This window comes from Geospiza fortis, unplaced genomic scaffold, assembly GCF_000277835.1.
Source record: "Geospiza fortis unplaced genomic scaffold, GeoFor_1.0 scaffold72, whole genome shotgun sequence".
NCBI lineage: Eukaryota > Metazoa > Chordata > Aves > Passeriformes > Thraupidae > Geospiza > Geospiza fortis.
The window spans coordinates 2,228,837-2,253,347 of NW_005054338.1; the positions used below are offsets into that span (position 1 = coordinate 2,228,837).

The window sequence follows — 24,511 nt, forward strand, 5'->3', positions numbered from 1 at the left end:
AGAATTTTCAGCATTGCTTCTGAATGGCCAGACAAGAAGGTGCTGCTAGACACCAGGTGGAGGATTTTTGCTATTTTATGTCTCATCTCTCTATAAACCTAATCACAGCCTAAACAGTAAAATATTTTTTTGACTTGTAGGATTTACATGTCTTCCTCTATTTCATTTTCACAACTTCCAATTCTCAGATTAGGGAGTTATTTGTTCTCAGCTGCATCATTTTGTCAGATGGAATTGCACCCTGCTCCTGTTGCTCCACTCTTCAGCACAATGTTTTTAGTCAGCCTCTGAACTGACAATGACTTGCAACTTTGTCCTACCAGAAAATGCTTCTTCCTCTCACTACCCACACCACACTACCCACCACCAAACTCCATGGAATTTGCTGACTAACTGCAGAATTACATAAAAGCATCATAGCAAAACTAATTTTTTCAAAGTTTTCTGGATATCGGAGGCAAAAATCAGTGTTTTAAGTTCCCAAACTGTGAGCAAGGTGCATGTGTTGTGTCTAAAGCCACAGCACTTAAGAGGGGCTAAATGTGGCAATTTCAGTGTTTACAACTCAGGAACTGAGTCACAGAAAGAGTCACTTGCAGAATAATTATGTAATTATAGAGATTCACAGTAAATACACAAAAAAGAAGTCTCTTGTATAAATTTCACATTAAAGTACATCTATCTTATGTTCTGAATGCGTTAAGTCCACAGCCATTTCAAATTGTGTAGATACACCTAAAAATAGACATAAACCACAGGAAAAATAATTTATAGTTATGCCAGACAAGTGTTATTGATATGTCCTAATCATGAACTAGTCAAAACCAAACCAAATTGTGTAGATACACCTAAAAATAGACATAAACCACAGGAAAAATAATTTATAGCTATGCCAGACAAGTGTTATTGATATGTGCTAATCATGAACTAGTCAAAACCAAACCAAATTGTATAGATACACCTAAAAATAGACATAAACCACAGGAAAAATAATTTATAGCTATGCCAGACAAGTGTTATTGATATGTGCTAATCATGAACTAGTCAAAACCAAACTTAGGTTCTTACCACTCATCAGTGAAGTCCAGTTTTATTGTGCTTGTAGTCGTTCCTTCTGTACTGTAGTGCAAACTTAAAACTGGTTCACCTGTTCCTGTTCGTGGCTTATCACTCTCTGTAAATATGGGGTTGATAAAGTTTGAACAGGCATTAGAAATGTACATAAAGTTGCTAGAATTCTGAAGATTAATCTAATTATCAAATGTGGCAGTAACATATACATTGTCTAAGATCTCTTACAGCCCAAGCAAAAAGTTAAAAAGTTACAGAGTAAACACACCAAATTTGCAATGCTTGTAAAATGGTCTAACATTATATGTAATCATAAGAGCAAACAAAGGAGATGCTGTCCTTCAACATGCAAGTAAATAAAATTTCAGATAGATATGTGTACACACAATATAATCATTAATAAGCAGATCCATTTTATAGCAAATATATTAATAGGATTATTTTAAGTGGTATTCAGTCTTTTTGCCTTAGTAAATACAAATGAAAAAAGATTATGAGATCTAGACATAATCAGCCTAGAAAAATCACCATCCTCTACTTTGTTGCCTACTTAGAACCCAGACTACTACCAGTACCCTTAACCTGATGTAAATTGTCAATCAGTTGTCATATAAGTACTGTAAATTCATGTTTCAAGAGTTTTATGCTTAAACCCCTATTTTATATTATAATAACTGCAAACAGAAGGGAGCACTTGTAAAATGGGCTCATTCACAATTTCCAAAAGCAACAGAAGTGAATGGAACTGAAAACTACAGCATACTGGTCACTCCTCTACTGCAGAGATGGTTCTAAGGATGTTAATGGGCTCCTTCAGAACAGAATGGCTCCATCCATCCATCCATCCATCCATCCATCCATCCATCCATCCATCCATCCATCCATCCATCCATCCATCCCCTTGAAGTAAAGTTCATGGTCACCACCTATCCACAAATGGCAAGTTTGCCATCAGTCCTGAAGTTGGGCAATACTAAAAAGTTCATGGAAAGCAGCATCAGATGGAGCCTCTCTACACAGGTGCCATTCTCTCAGAGGGAAGGTTTATTTAGTGTATTCAAATGGCCACTAAAAGTCTCTGCAGTCTTGCTTTTCCTGACTACTGAGCCTTTTATCTCAGGATTATTTGGACAAAACCTTCTGTCCTTTCTTCAGTTTCTAGAATACAGAAATGGGACTATAAATATCCTTGCAGTATTGGCAGCACACTGACAAGTGTAATAAAGGAAAAGCTGCAGATCATCTTTGGAAGTCAGTTAAAACCTAATGTTGCATTCAAACACAAGCCTACAAATTTCCCCACTAAAAAGGCTGTTGTCATAACAGTAATGGCTACAGTATTGGCACAGGATACTTAATTTTAGAGATACAATTAAATTATAGCAACTATGAGATAGCACATCAGAATTTAAGCTAACAATCAATGTTCATATTTTTAAACTGCTGACAGGCAGAAGCCCACTCACAGGATCAGAGCAGAAATCAGCTGTGCCAAGGAACTTTAAATATGCACTTCTCATGTTCTGAAGAGAAATTTAAAAACCCAAAACATACCACAAAACCCCTGAAAGAACAAATTAGAATACTTTTTTTTAAATGAAAGAGAATTAATCAATTACAAAATCATGACCCTAATAATACACAAGGTATGGGCCCCACTCTATGGGAAAAAAAGCTTATAGCCCCTTTAAATTAAAAGTTCCAGTTACACTCTTGTTAGAGTGGAGCAAGGATGAAACTGATTAAAAGAAAATTTATTTAAGGAATTGGAAACCTACGAAATGTAAGGAAATATTTTATAGTGCTATACAGACAGTTTGAACAAAAGTGACATTCTTTCTTAACTAAATGAGTGCTTCCTCTATTTTTTGACAATCTATGATTTATAAATTCTCTTTTTATAAATGTCTGTTCAGACTTCAAACATCCCTTCCTCAGCAAGTAGAAATATTGATTGATCCCACATACTGCACAAGTCACCAGGAACTGACGCTGAAAGCCAAAAGTGAGAGTGGGAGAATTCTTCAGCTTCCTTTTAACAGCCTCAGACAAGACAGATCTTTGAGCTGGGAACCCAGCTAAAGACAGACAATTTCCTGCTGTCCATAAGTCAACCCCAAATAATGACTTTACTCATGGACTTCCTACTGCTGTGCAAGGTTGGCTTCAGCACAAAACCATTTAATGCTGCCAGTCAAAGTAACCAAACCTACAACGAGCCTAACTGAATACCAGGATTGTATTTCTTAAAATCTCAGGGTCTGAAAATCTAACCAAGATGCATAAGGACTGGCTACACTTGCTCTGGAAGCAATGCTCCTATTTGTCCACACCCAAAAATTTAGAAGAATTGATGTAGACTTCACTAAAGAAGGCACTGACTGACAAATTATTTTTACAAGTTTCTGGGAACAGATAGCTGTTAAACCATACTGGATAATAGCATTTTCCTAAATCTACAATAAAACCAACTAGAATTTGGATGGGGTCAGTTTCCTCTTTCAAGTAGCTTTAGGGCATAACACAGATGCTAATAACAACAAGAATCCTTTTACAAGACAGATGAGAGAAGAATCTGATAATAAACCGCAGAGAATTAGTTGTGTGGTTCAATATTTGATATTGAATTTACACTGCTAATGAAAGTTGACTGGGAGCATCTGTGAAGAAAATGCTTTGCCTCCTACATAACTGAACATTCTTTCAGTTATGAAAGAATAACATAAACCCTACAAATCTTGAACTCTGTTTTCTGGGAGAAATGTGATGGCTAAAGACTGCCCAGATTAAGATGAAGGTCTGTTCTCTTCCTCTAATAAATTCATCCCATCAGGGCAGATCTACTTCACACTGATAATGAAGAGAAGGAGAGGAAAATGGTCCAAATTCTGTGATCTAGGCAATTCAGTTTATTAATCTGGTTGCCAACTCTAGCAGAGTAATCACTGTTACAGAAGAAAGCTGTAGCTTGTCAACACCTTACTAAATTTCATTCTAAATTCCTCAAAAATACCTTGAAACTTTACTTAATTTTACAACCAAACACAAGATATTTTGAAGATACTAACAACACTGTCTAAAGCACACTCCCATTAAATGGCCCATTCTCCAGGTGCCTACAGCAAGGAGACACTTTTAAACTACCACTCTTAAAACTGAAGACAAAATTTCATTCATAACCTGACATGAAAAGCAAATCCACAAGCCAAACTGCATAACTTCAGACCCACTTTTTCCCTTAGAAAATGAACCTGTGCAAGTGTAACCTCACAGACACTGGGGCTCTCAACCATAAAGAGGTAAGTGCATAAGGACAAGTTTACAGAGTGCATTTCCTAATTAAACTAACACTGTAAGGAACTTCAAGGCAGTTTGCCACATCTCAAATGCTGCCCTGTTCACTCATCTATTGGCAACCTCATGAGAAGAGGATAGATAACTTCTCATTTAAAAAAACACAAAATAATTCCTATCCAGCACTATGTTCTGTGTGAAGACCTAAGAGAGATACTTCTGGAAGGGAGAAAAATTGATCCAAAGAGGAGAAAATAAGTTGTATATTTCAGAAAAACAGGAATTCTGTGAGAATTTAACACATGAAATTTAATCAGGCCTCAGGTTCCCTCTTTATTCATTCCAACTAAGGCAGTACCTTAAAATCCTAACACTGCAATAGATCTAAAGGCCAACCCTCCACTATTACAATCACAGCCCAAAACATTTTTAAAAAGTCAAGTGTAGATGACTGTGATCCATTTGAAACCATTTTGTACACACAGCAATGACTTCTGGGTTCTGCTGGACGATCAGAATGTTGGCATTATAAATGGATGGGATTGCAATAAGAATAAAAATATCTTTAAACCCAAAACCATTCTTAAAACATGAATGCCAACAAGAGAAACAGGTCCAAGAGAAGACAGCTGATTCAGTACTAAATTAAGAGAAGGCAAGAATAAGAAGGAAAGGTAATTCTGTATGAGAAGAACTGTTACGACTTCCTTCATTAACTACTTACACTATTTTGAGACTTCAAATGGAAGTGAAACTAATGCAGTTAAACTTCAGAAATTCAACTGGATCTCAGCAAACTATTCTTTCTGGTTATCATTTGAACAAAATATTTATTAATAAATTTGCTCCTTTTTCAAATTCCTAGTTTTACAAATTAGAAGTAACATTGTCTGCTAACAAAGCAGAAAAACATTGCCTTAAAACAATTGGAGAACTGGCGTACTGAAAAGCAAATGTATTTTGGGTTGGGGTTTTTTTGCATATTAAAAAACCTGAAGTGATTCTATAAGAGGGAATCTCTTAGTTCAAGTAACTTAATGAGGAAAAAAAATCAGTTTTCCTAAATTTTTAGTTGTAAGAATCTTAGGAAATCTTACAGACTTTCTATGTTAGTTCTAGGTTATTCTACTCTGATCAAATAATGTTTTATTCTGAGTCCAGAACAGAAAGCATAATTTGGCCACTTGTTATAAGCAAGGTCTCCATTTAAACCTGACTGTTGGAATGATGTAGACTACTAAACCATGAATAATTAGCAAATTTACACATTGAGGTTTAAGGTTATTTCATCACAAAATGTTATTTCCACAATGAATTTATTTTGTCAAGGTGTAGCTTGATCTTTTTTTCCCAACGTTCTGGCATCCTAAAGTAAGCCATAATCTCAATAGTTGCCAAACAGACCATTTTTCAGATGTGGGATTTCAAAATGACTTTTTAGTTTAGAATGTGAAAGAAGACAAAGCTGTTTTGTGAGATTTGAGCTATTAAATCTCTACAGACGCTTTGATATAGAAGGATAATGCAGAGTGTACAGCAATCTATTTTTAAATTAGCATCTATCACTCCTTAATTATTCAGCCATAAATATTCCCTACAGGTGACATTGATGCAGCTGGAATAGGGTCACCTCTGGCCCACTTTAGTGCTCACAGTTTGGAGACTGATGCATAATGGGCACAGAGAAAGCTCCCAAGCATTCTGCCCAGTCCACAGGGATCCTACAAGAAACACCATTACCTGTTCATCAGGAGGGGTGAAGGACAAGGGGATACAGAGGGAAGATGCACCTCAGCAAAGTGGGTGCAAACTGTGCAGGAATTACAAAGCTGCACATCACTCATGGATAAGAGAAATAATATGGCATTATGAAATTAAAGGTTATTGCAATCTTGATATCTGCAAAAAGAACCATTCAGAAAAAACCCAACCTGTTTAAATATTTAATTTTACTTTGCATTTTACAAAAATATTCTGTCTGTAGAACACATGAGACATTTACTGTACCTACACTGAACCGTAGTAATTGCATGAAGAATCGAGCTTAGGATGGCTTTCAAAAACAACAATTAACCTCACTCTGTTAATCATATTGATCATTAAATAATGAGTTTCCAGCAGATCTGCTTACAGAATTCTACTATATGTGGATGAACAGCATTTTTAGACTGTTTCTCATCATGAAAAGCAACTTTAAAAGAAGCATTGCAATCAGCTATGGCTGGGTATAGCGCATTTCCTGTCACACGCACCCTGTGGCTCATCAAGTGACATGGATCCAAGCTGTTTGTTAACCACTGAAGAAGGAGAATCTGAAACAAAAACGAGATTTCAACTTAAAACATAAGCAGCAGAGAACTGCACAGCAATGTCACGATCATATGTTAGTTTAAAATAAAAAAGCAGCAACATAAGGAAGCTTTGGGTTTGTTTAATGAGCAGCCAGCCATATTGCATTTTCTAGGCATGACAGAAGCAAAGCCACTTGTTTCAAACCATTATTTATTCACTGAACAGCCTGAAGCTTGCTGACATGTTGATAATGAAAATGCCTGACCATTACCAAATATTTTACTGTGTTCTTCACACTTCTGACATGTCAGGAAAAACACTGAAGAGTTACGACTCCTAAAGCCTTTGCTCCAGCTACCAAATGACACCAGTATTTCACACCATGTGCAAAATGTAAATTTCAGAATATTTATACTTCAGCATAAAATACTCCATGGCATACCAGTACCTCCAATATTTAAACACTCTTTTAATAATAATGTTTTAGAACATCAAAGCACCAAAACACATCCCACTTATATGACACTTTGGTAGTTCTGCATTCTTAGATGCTGCACCTCTGATGACTGAGAACAAGTCTTGATCAGTTTATCACAGTACCACACCCGTCAGTCTTACAAGCATCCCCATCAATCACAGAAACAAATAAATAGAATAAACACCCCCCTCAGCAGATAAGTGCCTTTTTTCCCCTGGACACTACCAGTTAATAACTATCACCAGCACTCATTCATTGCACAGACACAAGAGATGCAATATTCAGTATCTTCTGTGAGTCTATTTCCCTTGTCACCTCTGAAGACCAGATCTTACTTCTATATTATTTGAAGATGAGCTGATGTACATAAATTAATGCAGTACTCTAAAGATATTGGCTAGAGTATCACATCTTGGTTCCACTTGATAATCATCTATTATAAACAAATCCATCCTAAACTGAAAGGATTTAATATCCTGTATTACAAACTGAGTCACAGTCTGCCAGCATCACAGCATGCTAAGTGAATTTTAACATAAATGTACATCCTATATCAGGAAAGCAATGAAATAATACTCTCTCCTACAGGAAACACTCTTCCAGCTTTGAGCCAGACTCACCAGTGAGACCTATTTTGTAGTACAGCCATTAGACCTGCTAAATTGACCAAGCTTCCTTAAATACACATATTCTCAAAGCAGTTGTTCACTCCCAGCCATTGGTGGAAGCATGGCAGTGTGCTCCTTTGCCACACTGATATCCAGGTGCAGGGAAAGGGAGGAGGAACAAAGGAGAGAGACAAGGAGAGTCTGAGGCAGTGTGTTCTGGGGAGTACCTGGTTTTGGGAACTGGGCTTGCACAGCTTATTTCTGTAACTGAGGAACATTAAATTGGTTCTGGTTTGTCTTCCTTGCTCAACCATGCCCATGCCTTGCACCAAGCACACCTAAGTCAGACCACAGAATTTATCATCTAGATTTATGTCATGTAGCTATTAAGTAGAAGATTTGTAGCATTAATAATTTTACTTTCCAAAAGTGAAGTATGCTTTACATATAATACCAAAATCAGAAGAGAAGGATTTACAGGGGAGTTTTTTCAATGGACTAATAAGCCACTTTTTAGAAGGTAAATCAAAGCAAAAAGCTGGTGTACAGATGTTCCACATCATGAGATGATCTCCTTGTTTTCCAGCAGACTCAGCACAGAAATCTGTGCCTCTTTCAAGGGCTGGCTTTGATCTTGTGCTCACAAAGCCCATGGCTGGGATTAACTTGTATCAGAAGTGCTAAGGGGTGTTCCACATCATGAGATGATCTCTTTGTGTTCCAGCAGACTCAGCACAGGAATCTGTGCCTCCTTCAAGGGCTGGCTTTGATGTTGGGCTCACAAAGTCCATGGCTGCGATTAACTTGTATCAGAAGTGCTAAGGGAGGGCAGGTCCTGGACTGCAAGCTGAGAAACTTAAGGCATGACAGTGATCCCAGCCATGCTCTGTTCCTGCACTCCAACCCTTTCTAAAAGCTCATATGCCCTTGTTTAAGAGGTATTTTGTGCTGCCAAATATTTCACTTGGCTGGAAAAGCTCATCTCATCAACTCTGTAATTCAGACCTGTATGATCAGAAGACTGAACTAACATATATTAATTAGAAACATTAAGAAATTACCTCTACTACCTTTACCACCACTTTTAATTTTATTCAGACCTCACTCTATACAGCAGTAAGCAAAAAAGTAGGTATGTTTTGCCTTGTCCATCATTCAACCACAGTAAGTGAAAATGACAAGGTTTCTAGGTAGAAGTCCATGTCAAAGGAGGATTAAACCTCCCACATCTCACTGTTACACCCAAGTCTCCATACAACTTTGTGAATGCATTGCACTTTAATAAATGAATATTTAACCAACATATAGGAAACATCCTAATTACCTGAATTAAGAATAGAATTGTTTGTAGCAATTTGAAGCCCCTTTGTTTCCTTTTCCAAGTATCCTGAAGCCACAGATCACCAGCACCCCCTCAAGTGGCTCTGCAGTCTGGAACCCCCACCTCAGGCAGGGAAATCAGCATGACCATGAAACCAGCCTAGAGAAGTTCAGGTAAATGCCTCTTTTTTTAATATATGGCTTTGTTTTGTAAAAAAAAAATCTGAAAAATATACTTTCATAATTTCTTATAAAGCTTTTTTAAAAATTACCAAAACTGTGCCATATAGTTAAAAAAACAAACAAAAATCCAAACTCTTACCTGAGCCTTCACAGGCTGGGTCTACATCCCAATGCAGTTCACCACTGGTTGTAATGTCACTAGTACATTCTAAACTGGAGCACCACTTAAAGAGGGAACTGGAGATTCATAAATTTGGGGAACCTCAAACAGAAAATAGAAGATAATTTTAAGGTCAGTTATATGCTGAAGGATCTTCCTACAATTTGGGCAATCAGCATCTGACTTCACCAAAATATTAGCATGCTACCTCAGTTTTAGTTGAAAAAAATCTTCCTTGTATCACCAGCTTCAGGGTGAGGTCTAAAGCAGTGAGAATGGTTTTAAAGTCCTAAACATGATACATGTAGAGGAATCTAAGAAATTAAATACTTGATTTAATAACTATAAATAGTTGCTTTGCACAGTGAAAATGCTCTCATTTACATATTACGCACTTCAATTATTTCCACATCTTCATGTAAATTTCTACATTGAAGTGTTAGCAAATAATCTAATTATAAAAACTGCTGTCATTCCCTTGTTCTTCTCCAAAAGCTTTAACACAGAAATTAAGGTCCTGTTTGCTCTGCTTTAGAGCCTCAATGTATAGATCAACCAAAAGCTTAAAAACAAAAGTCAATTTGCAGGACAGGTTCTGCAATATGCCAGCATGCACATGTATATATCTGCATTCCACAGCAAATGCAGTATAAATCAAATTTTTTTCCTCAGAAAAAAAAGGGCTAATGTTGATTCATGGTTTTGTATGTTTTTTTCTTTTTCATTTCATGGCCATTTCAAATTGAATTCCATCTCCTTAAAATTCTCAGAATGAGAAGTGATGTAGTAGTGGTGATGCATATGTGGCATAGCAGCAATAACAACAGGTTAAAAAGGTTTACTTTCTTTGTTTTTTGCATACAGCACATAAATGCAGTTGTTTAAATACTGCACAGGATGTAAATATTATGAAATGCCACAAAAATGCAAGGAAAAACTAGGTTTTTGAGGGAGAAATCATACAATAAGTAAAAATCCATATTTACTGGATTATATTTACTGTAGTTTCCCTAATTAAATAAAGTGGCAACCAAAAATATCTGAATCTATTCAATACCTAAGCAAAGGCTTGAAGACAAAATAGACCTGATCAATGCAGCACACACTGCTTCTAAAATTCAGCCAAATTCCAAATTTAGTATCCACTAAAACAAAATCTCTGTCATCTGAGACCTTTTGTCTCCGAGTCAAAACTCATCTCCCTTTCACATTCAAAACTATAAACTTTTGACCATATTTTTCTAAATAGGTTAATTACTACAGATTGATCTTACAAATTCTCATGTAACTGGGAGACAGAATAACTACCACACAGTCTAATTTTCTATTAAACCTGTAAAAGCTTTCAGCTCTTGACATTTTCTACTTGTAATTTCTTACATGGCTGGGATATTTTTCTCTTCCTACTCAAGCTTCTGTGCCTGCAAAGATAAGGATTAATAATGAAGTACAAATCAGAAGAAGTGGCCTTAGTCTCACACTGAATTCCCTCCAAAATTGCAAGTACAAATTATACAGGTTTTATCAGAGCAGGGATTGAGAACTTGCAGACACATTTTGTGGTGTAATTTTTTTGTTTGAAAATTTACATCTAGTATGTGCCTGAAAATGGAATACCTGCCCCCTGACAGGGCAGAAAAGACAACCTTTCAGGAAAAATAATAGAGATTGTCTCTGTATAGGAATTTATTGCTTTTAAAAGACACTAAACAATGCAAAACTACTCACTCATTTTTCTCCTACCATATTTCTGAATAACCAGCTAAGCATAGGGTTAGAAAACAATTGTGTCTATGGAGAAGCAAGGGACCAAAAATGTGCAGCACTGGTTTTCCAAAGGAATAGATTATGAATAAGCAACTTGCAAAAATAAATCTTGGGAGGTCAGAAAAGGAAAATAAAACAAAGTAACTTTCAAAAAAAAGAAAAGAGGAAGTACAGAGAATAGCTCCATGTCCAGAGTGCAGAAATCTTATGAAGTAAATAAAAAGTGCAAAGGAGATCCTCAGTCAAAAGAAATGAGCTTTGTTTGTTCCCTCCCAGAGAAGAGGAAGGAGGAATGCAATGAAAGAAGCTGACAAAGCACTACAGGAATATATTATTTTTACACATACAAATAGAAAGGAAAAGACAGTGTAATCTTCTATCAAATTTCTCTAGAACTAACTGGCCAAACATATTAAATATTTTCAAATTTAAATTTCTCATTTTAAGACTTTCGCTGCCAATACTGCTGAAGACAACAATTCCACCCACCAGACCAAACCTCAAGAAGATACATCCCAATGAGCTGGAGTTTTTGGAGAAAAATGGTTCCCCTTTTGTCTCCCCAGAAATAAATGTTTCCACAGCACTGAGTAAATCTGTTTTTCAAAGCAATTACTTAGTAAGTAAAATGGTTAAATTTGCAAATTCATTGTCATGTAATTCATGATATGACAATGTAAAATGTAAATGTAAATTCATTTACATGCAGAAAGGGATAAATATACAAATATTAGTTTCCTCCAAGGCTGTGTATGTGGCTCCTGGTGATTCCAAACAAAAGTATCGAATGTTTCCAAGAATTCCCTTAAAATTCTAACCATGTAGGAACTCAAAAACTCCAAGAAGTAGTGTTGGGGAGGTCCAAACTACGCACAAGACCCCTCTGCCTCCCAGTCAAAGCAATTAGCTTAAACCTTTCCATTTGTGGCACTATGGATCCCACAGTGTGCTGTAGGAACCCCACAGGCAACAGGGAGTAAAAAAATTACATTGCATTCTTGAAGGAGCACTAAGGAAGAGATGGAAGAGATGTACCAAGTGAAACCCAGACCAACACACCCTTCAGAGGTAGCAAAATCCCCACAGATAAACCTCCAGACATGGCTGTAAACAAACTTTATTCCCTACTTCGATTCAGTGGGAAGCAATTCAGCAAAAAAAATTAAAAATTAAGCCATTCTGAAAAGGAAATGGGAGACCAAGATTTATTGACTGTGTTACGATTTTTACTCTATGAATACTTAGATTTGAATTAATAAATTTTGATATTCAGTTTGCTGGAGGAAAAAAAAAAGACAAAACCAAAATTGGTAGATTTTTGGGGTAGGTTTTTTTTTGTCCTGGCAGGAAACTTCAGCCCCCTACAAGGCCACCACGACACTGCTGTTCCTGTTCTCCTACAGGTAAACTGGCACCCGTGGCTGCCATCCCTAAGATAGGCACACACCCTCCCAGGATGTACTGGTTTCCAATACACTCTAAAACCTCACTGCAGTATTTTCTAGTGTAGAAAGTTATTCAGAATTCAGTAACTGCATATTGTGACTAGGGCATCAGCCACTGTTACATTAAATTGTTCTGTGGAGGTCCAGATTAAGGAATAGACTGAACCATGGCAAGATAGCTGTAAATGTGTGACACAATCCTTAAAAGCAATTTAGCCACATCTCAACTGCCACAGGATTTATCCACAGAAGAGACACTGCTAGACATGACTTTGCAACACAAAATACACTGAATTCTCACACAGCAGGCAGCTCACTCATTTTTACATGGTGCCACAACAAAGTTTGCTTCATTTATGCTTTAGGGTTTGCCTCTTTTTTCATATGCATGCTTCTGCCCTAACTTTCTCAAATATGTTATTGCAAACATATTTGAGACTTTCTTGTAATCATCTTTAATTTCAGTAAGACAAGAGAGAAAGAGGATGGTGAAATGAAAAGTTGCTCTGTTCAAAAAAAGGAGAGCACATCTGGGGACTTTGGCTAGGTACAAGTATTTTCACTACACTTATTGTAAAACCACAGCACTGAGGAGTGCCAAAAGTCTGTTTTACTGAATTGTTATTCTGATTTAGAACACATGCTAACCCAAAGCCAAGTCGTAAATGTTACTGTTGGATACAAGTAGCACCAAATGCAATTTCAGTGTGCAATTCTCCTACTCAGAACACGGCAATTTCTTGCTCAGCTGTTCTAACAACCGTTGCACAAGCCTGATACCATGCACCTAGAAAACCATTTCCACAGAGTGTCACTCAACCCAAACATGTTAGATCAATAAACCTGTCCATCCAACCGTTTCCCTGCCCATGTGATGATAAACACCACCACATGCAAGGCAAGACAAGCAGCAAATGCAGGAAATGCCTTGTTCTGGAGGAGAAGCATCTCAGCAAACAACAGCAGCACAAACTACAGCTACATCATCTGCTGGAGAAACCTTGGCAAGTGACAACCTGCTGCCTGAGGGTCCTGTGAGGAGCCCTTAGGGGTGGGCTGCTCAGAAGAGGAGGGCTGTGGTGCAGAACCCTCAGCCAGCTCTCGCTGTCTCTGCTGCTCTGCCTTCTTAAGCCTCAGTCGCTGCAGGCCCCTACGGATTATTGCTAACTCGGGTCCCATTAACTCTGACAAATAGGGAGGGGAGACAGACAAAGGGGGGAAGAGAGAAGCATTGAGCAATTAATATATAGAATATATAGGAGGGGTGGGGGACTGACTAAAGAGACAAGCAACAGGTACTAAGTGTCATTACAGTGGAAAAAAAAGATACTAACAGCCAGAAATCGTAAAATATAAATACTGAAATTAGTTTTCTCTTCCTAAAGGCATGAATCATAGGATTTAAATGTCCAGGATTTGTGCCATACAATACAGCCCCCTCCCCATCTCCAGCAATGAAACCATTAAACAAAGAATTAGTTAAGGAAAATAGATACAGCCTGGTTAAATCAAAACAAAGCACACAACAGATGTATTCATTTTGATGTTCCTAACACACAGAATAAATGAGAATATTTGGTGTAAAACTATGCAAATGTGGTCTACAGGTAAGGCTTCAAAATGAATGCAATAGTTTCCTGATGGTTCCAAAAAAAAGGTACATTTTGATCAAATCAAATCAGCGCAAGAAGTAAACTGGAACTATGGAAAGAGGTAGCAGAACAACAGCTAAACCAAAAAATAGACTTCTCCATGAATTCATTTTTAATTTCAGACATTGCCTGTGGTTAAGGATTCACAGTCTGAAATCACTGTTAAATGGTCCTACAGACAAAGTAATTTATAGGATCAGAAGCAATTCTTAGTAGCATCCTCTTAATAGATCATTCTTTTAGTCCCATCTTCAGAGGCTTCACTGTTTTCATAATTTTGTCTTTATTCATTTGCCAGTTAAACTATTTTGGCATGTTAGTTCATTGCCTGATGACCAATACTTTTGCAAACTGCTACAAAATGAGGTGACCAAGCAATTTTTTATTCTTTCCATGCTCTTTGCAGATTTCCTCCACTTACACAAATGCTGTGTGGCAAGTGCTCCTCTTTAAATAACACAGATTGTGTCTTTAATAGCAGTGCCTGAATCACACAATGCTAAAATAGTAGAGAGCATTACATTGGCATGAGACCTTTCAGCCAGGCAAAAGCTTAACAAATGTTCTGTAACCCTTATCCATCCAGTGAAACAAACAAATTTTCTTTTATAAAGAGAAACAAACCCAAAACAAGAATCCAGTAATTGGAAAGTTAGTGACAAGCACCAGTTAATACTAAATGGTCATGAGGTTTAATGTACTTAGTCTAATATCATTTCTGGGAAAAACATGCTCTCAGTTTATGGTTGATAAGGTGTAACAAAAATAAAGATAGAGTTCTTAAAAGGAATATGGCATCAAGGAGATTTGCTCTGAATTATTTTCATGTCCCAAAACCATTTATGGAAAGAAAAACTCCAAATAGCCTAGGGAATACTTTTATGGGAATTTCAACGATGCCTAAAATTGCAGTTTTCAGTACTTGCTGCTGATTCAGTTCCACGGAGTTAAGAGACAGCCACAATTTAAGATGTAACAAGAACTACAATACCAAATATAAAAGCTGCTATGCTGGATATGCTCGGTGACAATACTTTTCAATATATTCCAGAATATCTAAGCAAATGTTTATTTTGCCAGCAAATGGAGCAAAGAAATAGAAATAAATAAAAAAACCCAAGTTATTGTCACATTTCCATTCAAAATTTAAAAGCAGTTACCTTATATCAGAACACATATTAGGGTGAAGCTTTGTACTAATTAGCCAACTGGCTCCCTGCATCCCCTCCCCTGTGTGTATCTGGAATTTTATTAATGAGAAAAACGGTATTATATTTTACTGTTTGTTGCACCTAGTGTTTATTAGTGGTTTAAAACATCCGCATCTTAAAACTAATATACAAAAATTAAAGATTTCCACTGAATGGCACAAGAAGGGTAAGAAAATAAATTTCTAGTATTTTCCTTTAGTGACAAGCATGACAATCTCCAGCAATTGTTCTCATTATATACATATATTAAAAAATTATTCAAATGTTCTGGCAGTAACAGGCCACTGAGATTTTGCACTGATTTTGTTGTTTAATTGTAACTTCCATGTTCAAACTTGTAGAATACATGTTCTGCTAAAGAAATCTATCCCACCAAGACCCAGAACCAAACCATTTCTGTACTGACTCCTTTTTGAACAGGCACTTTATCTCTTAATATTTTTAAAAGTAATTCAGATATAGAAGCTCAAATGCTCACCATGTGATACATTTTCTGGAACACCAAACCAACAATAAATTGGAACTGTGTACTTATGCAAAGGTACTGTGATTTCAAACACAGGATTACCATAATGCCTCTGTTGAGAGTAGAAATGATTTATGGAAAGCTGTTTACAGGCCTGGGTTAGGAATTCATGCTCTGATTCTAAAGAAGTCATTTCCTGAAAACAAGTTCTTCATTTGCTGATTCTTTGCTACAATAGTCAAACTTGTATCTGCCATGACTTTACACAAAATAGTGGCTGAAAACCTTTTTTCCTTCTTCCACCTTCCAAAATGCTTTCCCAGTCACCCACTTCTTACAACACACCTCTGTCTGGACTTTCTACTCAGCCCCACTGTATTTAAACTATTCCTTTTAGCACTTTACCTCTCCTGTCACCTCACAAAAGCAGTAGGTTTTATTCATCTTTAAACGCAGGTGAACAAGCTCAGGGAATCCTGTCCTTAATGCAGAAGGCAGGTAGATTTATAAACTACAGACTGTGAGTAAATAAAATCTCACAACTGAGCACAGCCACAGGATACCAGGGTACATAAATGTTGCAAAATGGACATTCCCAATGTAGCCTGCTCATTCACAGACACAGTGCTACCCCTCTGCCCAGGAGCTTCCCTTCTTCCTGAACTCACCCATGTTACCCAAAACTTGTTTTCCAGTCACTCTAGTATCCCTTTTGCATTGCTTCTGAAACAGCATGCTTATTAGGAGTGCAAACACCCTGCACTACTACATTTATGCCTGCATGAGTCCTGTAGACAATTTTAAACTGCCAATCTGACACCCTGCTTAGATTTAGTCAAAGAATCTAACAAATACTATACAGCAAATTAGAAAGTATGCATTGTCTGTCAATCAACCATCACTACCCCTTTCAAAACTAAATATATTCTGAAGTCCAAAGTAACACTGATAAAGCAGAAACACTCTCAGAAAAGAGCTAGACTAAGAAATAACTTCAGCTTCATGCTAGCAGAATAAACTTTTGCTTAGAAATTCAAGCACATTCAGAGAAAAATATTTTTCTGGTCAGCACAGACTCCTTAAAATGCAGACTAGAAAATGCATCACAATTCCAGAAATCCTCTCTGGCGCATTATATTTTTGAAACCCACAAAGTTTCAATGACATAGCTTGAAGCAATTATGTTTAATATGGTAGATTCTGACTCTGAAACGTTGAGGATGGAGGTTTCTCCTGAAGGACACATCCCCCACCTCCCCTGATTTTAACATGCACAGGTTCTGCTATTCATTGCACTGGTGCTGCTACAGCCAAACCCCAGTGGAAGAGGGCAAGATGTCACTATACTCCATGAAGACAACAACAGTAAGTTTAGAAAAAAATAAGCAAAAAGTTTTTATTTTTACTTCAAAATACTGGTGATCCCCTTGCAAATTTCTTTTTCAGACAAAGGCATAGAGTTGATGGTTTTACTCTTTCTTTAAACCACAGCTGCAACCACTAGGTAACTATAAAACACCTAAGTCTCATTAAGGATATGCAAGGAAGAAAACAGATAGAGATCAATTACCCAAAATATCCTAAAAGAGAATTGTTTCTTATTTTTCACAAACAATGACAAGATGGATTTCTTCTCACCAGACTGATGCAGCACAGGCTGAGTTGAGGCCCCAAAAGAAGGCCTTTGTTCATTATCAGGAGAGGACAGTAATGAAGTTGAAGGGGGACTTTCTGTTGAAGATGATGTTGAAGGAGCTTGAGCTGACATGGTAGAAGAGGAAGATGATGGAAGCTGTTCAGAACCATCTACTTCCATTGCAGTTTCTGATTCTCTACTAGGTGCCATGTTATTAGTAGAAGGAGCATCAGTCCGATTAGTCCCACCTTTGATTAAAAATAGAACAAAAAAGCAAGAAAAAGAGCTCAAAAGTAAACTTACTCTGCCCCTAAAGATCCCTTTGCACTATCATTCCTTTGGCAAATAATTGTGCTCAGCTCTTCAGTGCACTAAAATTTTATTTACACCTAGGAAAGGCTGATATTCCAAGCCTGCACATCCACTATAAACAGAATTTCTGTTGTTGAAAAGAAGGAAATCACCTCTGGATCGTGATCTTCCCCGTCCTCGATTGCTCTGTGCAACTTCACTGGCTTCTTCAAACCACCTTGACAGCATGTCTGACATCCTCTGCATCAGAGAGACATTGGGACTCTGCTCCCCTGTAGAACAAGTGGTGCTGAAATTTTATCTGCAAGTTTACCAAAAAGTACCTTTCCCCCCCTCATTTCTTCCAGGAATGGAGATCACCCCTCACCCCCTTCTCCCACAAGAAACAATTCCCTTCAGCCTGTTCCCAATGCCCCTGTCTATCCTCATTTCCACAGTACAGATCTCTGACCCTCTGCTCGGATCCCTCATTCCCCTCCTGTACAGCTCTGACCTTAAAAAATGGAATTTCAACAGCCAAAGAAAACAGACTAAAGGTGGTTACAGATGCCATAGGGAATATTATCAACATATTAAAAAAAGGGTTTCAGAAGCCCACAGGCAACAGAACCACATGCAGATTGTAAAGGAGCAGATGGGATCACATCCCCCAGTGTTTCTAATCCAGTAATTCCAAATACTGGAGGAGCAAAAAGACAGACTAAGAGGACAGGCTCATGGTCTCTCCCTAAACAGCATCTCCTACTGCCTGTATCAGGTACAGAATCCCAGACACTTCCACTCTAGTTTGGGGAAGCAGGAAAATGATAACAACAGCACAGAAAGTCTGGAAAAGGAAACTGTAGGCAGTAAAGGGAGCAAGATTTAGGAGAAGTAGAGTCAAATATCTGAAACCCCACAGCTTGTCACATTTAAACAGAAACACATTATTAGATGAAAATTAAGATGAGTGACAAAAAAGGCTCTGCCCTACTTTGGTATCCCAATTTTTGAAACCCAAGCATTGCTTTGGAAATGCTTTATTTACTAAAATCTCAAGCAATTGAGTAATATATTGTAAACATGAAAATTTAAGCATAAAAATTTGCCACCCTGTGTTACTAAATGACATTATAAAAATGAAAAGTATAATATTAGAATCCTATTGCTTTGAATTCCAGTTCCCTAACGTAACCATTAAAAAGCATTTCATTTGTAATTGTGATTGTGTATGAGGTGTGACTGGGAAAAAAAAGAAATAAGTGCTAGTGTTAGTCCCTGAGCAATGACAATGAAAAAAAAGCTCTCCTTTACTTACAGCAGCCTAAATGAAACAATATAATTTTCCTGGTAAGAATATTTTCAATATTTTCAATTGTAAAATTCATTGTGCAATAGCAGCTCTGTGCTAAATTCTAAGAAAACCATCTTAAGGCTTGCCTGATTGTTAACACAAGGACAATCTGAAGCACGCATTTTGGGAATACGTCAGAAAAACTGGAAAATAAAACCCAAACCAAAGCAAGAAAAAAAACCCAAAACAAAGCAAAAACTCAACAAAACACAGCAGCAAAGACAACAACCCCCCTTCAAATGCAAATGCATTTACCATCTCTCTCTCTCTCACTCTCAGGCCTTGCTCTTGGCCCAGTATCTGACCAATCCCCTCTGAGCCTCAGACGTTTAACGGGAGGCTGACGTAACTGGGGGAGAGAAAAAAAGAGAGAAAAGCATCACACAGCTATTTATGTTCTACAGTACAGGATTCTAAGCCTAAAGATAAATCTCTGTTTTCTTAAGTCACCTAAATTCATACCTGTCACCAAAACACAGAACGTCAGCCTTATGTTCAGACTACCCACGAATAAGCACAACACTTATCAACAAAATCCATGAGTTTTAGCTTTAACAGCCTGAATAAATGACTCCCAGAACGAATGCAGCTTTTATCTTAAACTAGCTTCATAATGTTAATTGAATCTTTCTATAGTGATCAATAATAATTAATGTTTTCTTAAATTCAGCCTGAATTCTGCAAAAATATTCACCTCTTCACATTAAAAACTATATAAGAGTTTCAGCTTAACAAAATGTGGATTTGTAATTAAGCAATAGCAAAAATATCAGACATTTAAAAAAAAGAACATTTTATGCAAATAAACTCTGGTTTATTTTTTAACCTAATTTCTTTTAGCTTTTATAACACTTTTTTTACAGCAGGAAGTATAAAACAATCACTAAATGGTGGTGTTATTTTCAGCAACTTCAAGAGAAACAGGGAGTCCTTTGCTCATATAGAAAGGCAGGTCAGAGTTTGAAGTCAAGTGTATTGGCTGGATATTTCTGGCCTTAACAAAAATAAAGAAACCAAACCAAATTAACCAGCCAACCCAGAAAGTGCTGACAATTTTAAACTAAATGCCCTGCAGTGAAAGCATATCAAAGTTTTAACTTCCATGATTCCACTAGCAGATTTTGGAAGAAGTCTTTACATTTCTTCTACTCTATATGACTTTAAGCCAGGCTGAAATAAAAATACTCAACATTTTTAGGGATAACAAGGACAAAGAATAAGCATTTAAAAGCAAAATTCCTGACTCTATTCCTGACTAATAAAACACACAACGTAAAATGTGTTTGAAAACATTTAAAAATTGTTCCAAACAGATTCAAAGAAAAAGGAGGAAGGAAATGTCAACATCAGACTTCTCACAGCAAAAAGGAAAAAGAAATCATCATCGTTATCATCACATTGATCCTGCAGGTGAGGACAGCAGGATGCTGACAACTCATTGAGAACTCCCTTGTGGCCTCAGACTAAAGATGAGGAACTCGGGATACAGAGTTTGTGAAAGGGTGAGCAAAACACAGAGAAAAAAAGCAGAGGATGGTTGGGAGAGTGCAGGGAGAGACAGAAACAACTTCATTGCAGTTAAAGGCAATTTTTTAATATTGATCAGAAAATTTAGATTGGAAGGGTCAGCGTTATTGTAACTGAGCTGATAAAATTAACAACTGCTTGAATTTTGAAAATTTTAATACTGCTCAGTAACAGTGGCTCACCTCCTTGATCTAAACATCTTGTACTACCCTCATATCTGCCAGGAAATGATAACTTTTACCAAGGAGTAATAATATTTAATTTCAAGGAATATGCTTCTCATGGCATGAAAAGTAGCAGAACACAGAGTGACCTGCCAGCCTTGCTGGCCTTACGCCCCAAGGTTCAGGCAGATGCCTTCTCATCTCTGAGAGGGAAAGCAGATGAGAAGGAAAACCAGAGTGACAAAATATTGTAAATAAATACATAAATAAATATGTATTAAAAATACACAATTTTGTAACAATCTACTTGGCACACCTCAGTCTACGACCAGCAACATTATTTTCAGATTAAAGGGGAACACAGCTGATGGTATTTCTTGTGTGCTGCAAGCTATAAAACATAAAAGATGAAAGGAGGTCATCTTAACCACTTGCCTCTTCCCTTCTCTCTTCTGCAGAAGGGACTTTAAGTTCTCGTGCTGTGTCATCCTTGGGATCAAACAAGTAAATGTAATCTGAGGAGTAGCTCACAAGGATCTCTTGGCCATCTTCACTGTAACACAGGGATGTTACCCTGCAGGATTTGTTGTTGAGATGAGGAGGGACAAAACGTGCCACCATTCCAACAGTGCCCCTGCCAGCATAATTCCCTTTATTAAAAAAGGGAGAGAGGGGAAAGAGAGCAGGAAGAAAAGAATTACACATTTACTATTGCAAATTTTCAACAGCTTCAATAAACCCTTTATTTGGGATCTAACAAAAGAGAATCAGGGAAAAGCTATGTATCCTGTAGTTTCTGCAATACTTTTTATCTGGAGAATGACATATCAGATTTTACAATCTTTATTATTTTTGTTTACAAATTCTGTGTACATTACAAATAATAAAGGCTCAAAACACACACACTTATATAAATGACTCACATACCCACCACATGGTGTGGTATGGAAGCTATCTGTCAAATGTGGCACAAATGGAATTTTTAGAACCAAAAACCACAAAATAATGAATGCAAATCTATATCTACACACAAATGAGAAAGGAATTCAGTGCCTTTGCACTACAAAGGCAAGCACAGTGCAGGATATTATGGAGTTCTTAAGATCTCCTCCCATAAGAAGCATCAAGTTCCAGCATGGTAGAGTACAAGAACTTAATTAAAAATCAGGTGGACCACTGGAGGCTGCAATCTGGCTTTTTGGAATCCTGGAATCACACATTTCAAGATGAATGAAGAGACGTTATAAAATGTCCTTTTCTGCATTCAGTACACAATGCATTCTAAGATGCATAAAGACATAAGGTTTACTTCTTTGAAGATTTCTGCATTAGCAAATATTAGAGTGAAATGATTCTACTATTACAAAGCATAGTTCCCAGAGAAGGAAGCTACACTTCTGCAGTGTTACACTTGAGTCATTCACCACCTATTTTGAAAATAACCTGAACTGGGCACTGTCAGTGGTTAGAAATGCTCACTGCACAATGTGGCTCCTACCTGTTGCCCTTGTGCCAAGCATTCTCCTGTCATAGATCCTCACTGAGCTGTCAGAGCAGCCTACAGCCAGGTAGTAGGGGATGGGTGGACAGATAGCAACAGAGGTGGCAGCACGACGACAGTTTATTAAAATATCCTGGAACACACAAAAATGCAGCATTGCAATAATAGCTCTGAACATTTGAAGTATAATTTTTTGTTTTGTTTCACTACACAGGCCCCTCCCTTAGTCAAGGAGATTTTGAGAAAATAGGTCTGCCCTGTGAAGACAGATCATAAATATGTTATCAGAAAAGCCACTGCACAGAAGAAAAACTATCAGAGAAAGAAAGCTGGTACCAGAACAACTGAAAAAGAAACTTAATCAAAACAAAAACACAGGAACATTTAAAAATAGATAAGCTAAACAGCCTTATAAACTACCTTGCATCTTGGATTTTCTTATGGAAACACAGTAACTGGAGGTGGAAGAGTACTACATATGCAGAAACAGTTTAAATCAATTAAAGGATTAGAGTAGGTTCCATCTACAGGCAGGTAACTGGGTAAAGGGGAAAAAATTAAAGAAACCCCTAGAACTGGTAAATGTGCACAAGGCTGAGCAAAATTAATCAAGAGTAGTAATACATACTTTGATATTTTTGTTCCAACTCAATATTAAAATTGTTCCTAAAATTCAAACAGAGTGGACACTGGTAATACCAGTAATCTAATATAATTAATTACTAAATCTTTTCTTACAGAGGGACAAAGGATGCTCAAGAATACAAGGCTGCAGGTGATTCTCAAGGCTCATTTTTTGCCTCCAGTTTTGTACTCTACCTTATTAGTGTAAACCAGATTAAAAGATTCAATTTCAACAGACCTTTTTTTTCTACCATATCTGGAGCCTCACACCAAAGCATTTTTATAAAATAATTTTTTTAAAAATGCCAAAGGAGATATTAAAACTAAAAAAGAAAAATGAAAAAAGACTCCCAAACTTTATTGTTTCTTGGGAAACATACTGTCATCTCCACCAGTGACCCTGAAATCTATTACTTCTAAAAGCTTTACCAGAATTCATATAATGTGTTTGTGTGATGCACTGCTCTACATTTAGGAAATATTTATTAAAAGATTTTTATTACTATTTTATTTTACTTATTTTATTATTATTACTATTAATAAAGTAATCTTTATTAAAAGGTTTCATTCTTACATCTTTACAATCTTCCTTTGTGCAACTTGTTTTGATGCGAGTATCAAACCATCTCACAGTGCCATCCTCACCACAAGAGAGGAAAGTGTAGGGATCATTTGGTACTGTCATAATCTGCTCAAAAGAAAAAAAAAAAGATTATTAATGCCTCCAGAAATAGCACTAATTTAAAAAGAAAAGCATCAATATTTGGAGCAGCAGTAAGGCAGTTAGGAATCAAGTCAAGCTTTCCAGCGAAGTAAAGAGAAAAATTGAAAAACTGATGGTATTTCTTCATTTTCAAGAAAAGGTTTTAACTGTTGAAGTCAAAGGAAACTTTTAAATGTCACATAAAATTAAATATCCATAGGTCAAGGCTTACAGTTGTTTCTATTATGTTTTAATGCACAACATACATTTACTGCAATCACTTTTCAGATAACTTATCAGTTTGCTGCAACAATCAACAAAAACTCTGTTTATTCTCTATCAAGTAATAGGAGACAATTACAAACAAAGTCCTCAGAAGTCTGAATGCCTTTAAAATTCTAAATACCTTTTATTCCCATTGGGCTATTCCTTTACATCCTAGGTAGTTCCCTGCAGCAAGTCTGCATTAAAGGCTGTTACCAAGCTACCTCCTCACTGCAATATTTTTTTTTAATTTTTTTTTGAGAGAGCACTGTGCTGAACCATTTTCCTAAGCTCAGCCCTTCTCCAGCTAGGGACAACTCAGACGGAGTCTCACATGAATGGCTTCACTCAAAGCCTCCTCAAGACAAAATAAAAAGGCAAGTGACTATAATGTTAAATATGACTTGAATTCTACAGGTCAGTGAATACACAGGAAATGTCAGTTTACTTACACTCTGTCTCTTAGAAGAGAAAACAGAGAATGTTGTGGCTGGGTTTTT

At 36.9% G+C, this 24,511-nt stretch overlaps 1 protein-coding gene across 5 annotated transcripts in view; it reads right to left on the reverse strand.

Moving 5' to 3' along the window:
- DCAF6 (DDB1 and CUL4 associated factor 6) overlaps positions 1-24,511 on the reverse strand; it is a 58,720-nt gene that overhangs the window by 22,305 nt on the left and 11,904 nt on the right. For 2 of the 5 annotated variants that reach the window (XM_031058126.1, XM_031058125.1), the window contains exons 4-11: positions 23,619-23,732; positions 22,418-22,553; positions 21,355-21,569; positions 19,484-19,577; positions 18,048-18,167; positions 17,586-17,831; positions 13,635-13,802; positions 1,069-1,174 (exon numbers count right to left, since the gene is read on the reverse strand). In XM_031058126.1, the coding sequence (XP_030913986.1) occupies positions 1,069-1,174; positions 13,635-13,802; positions 17,586-17,831; positions 18,048-18,167; positions 19,484-19,577; positions 21,355-21,569; positions 22,418-22,553; positions 23,619-23,729 (1,196 nt within the window). In that variant the 5' untranslated portion in view covers positions 23,730-23,732. Of the gene's footprint in view, positions 1-1,068; positions 1,175-6,617; positions 6,678-13,634; positions 13,803-17,585; positions 17,832-18,047; positions 18,168-19,483; positions 19,578-21,354; positions 21,570-22,417; positions 22,554-23,618; positions 23,733-24,511 lie in introns of all 5 variants that reach the window. The other 3 variants (XM_031058129.1, XM_031058127.1, XM_031058128.1) reach the window with 3 other exon arrangements.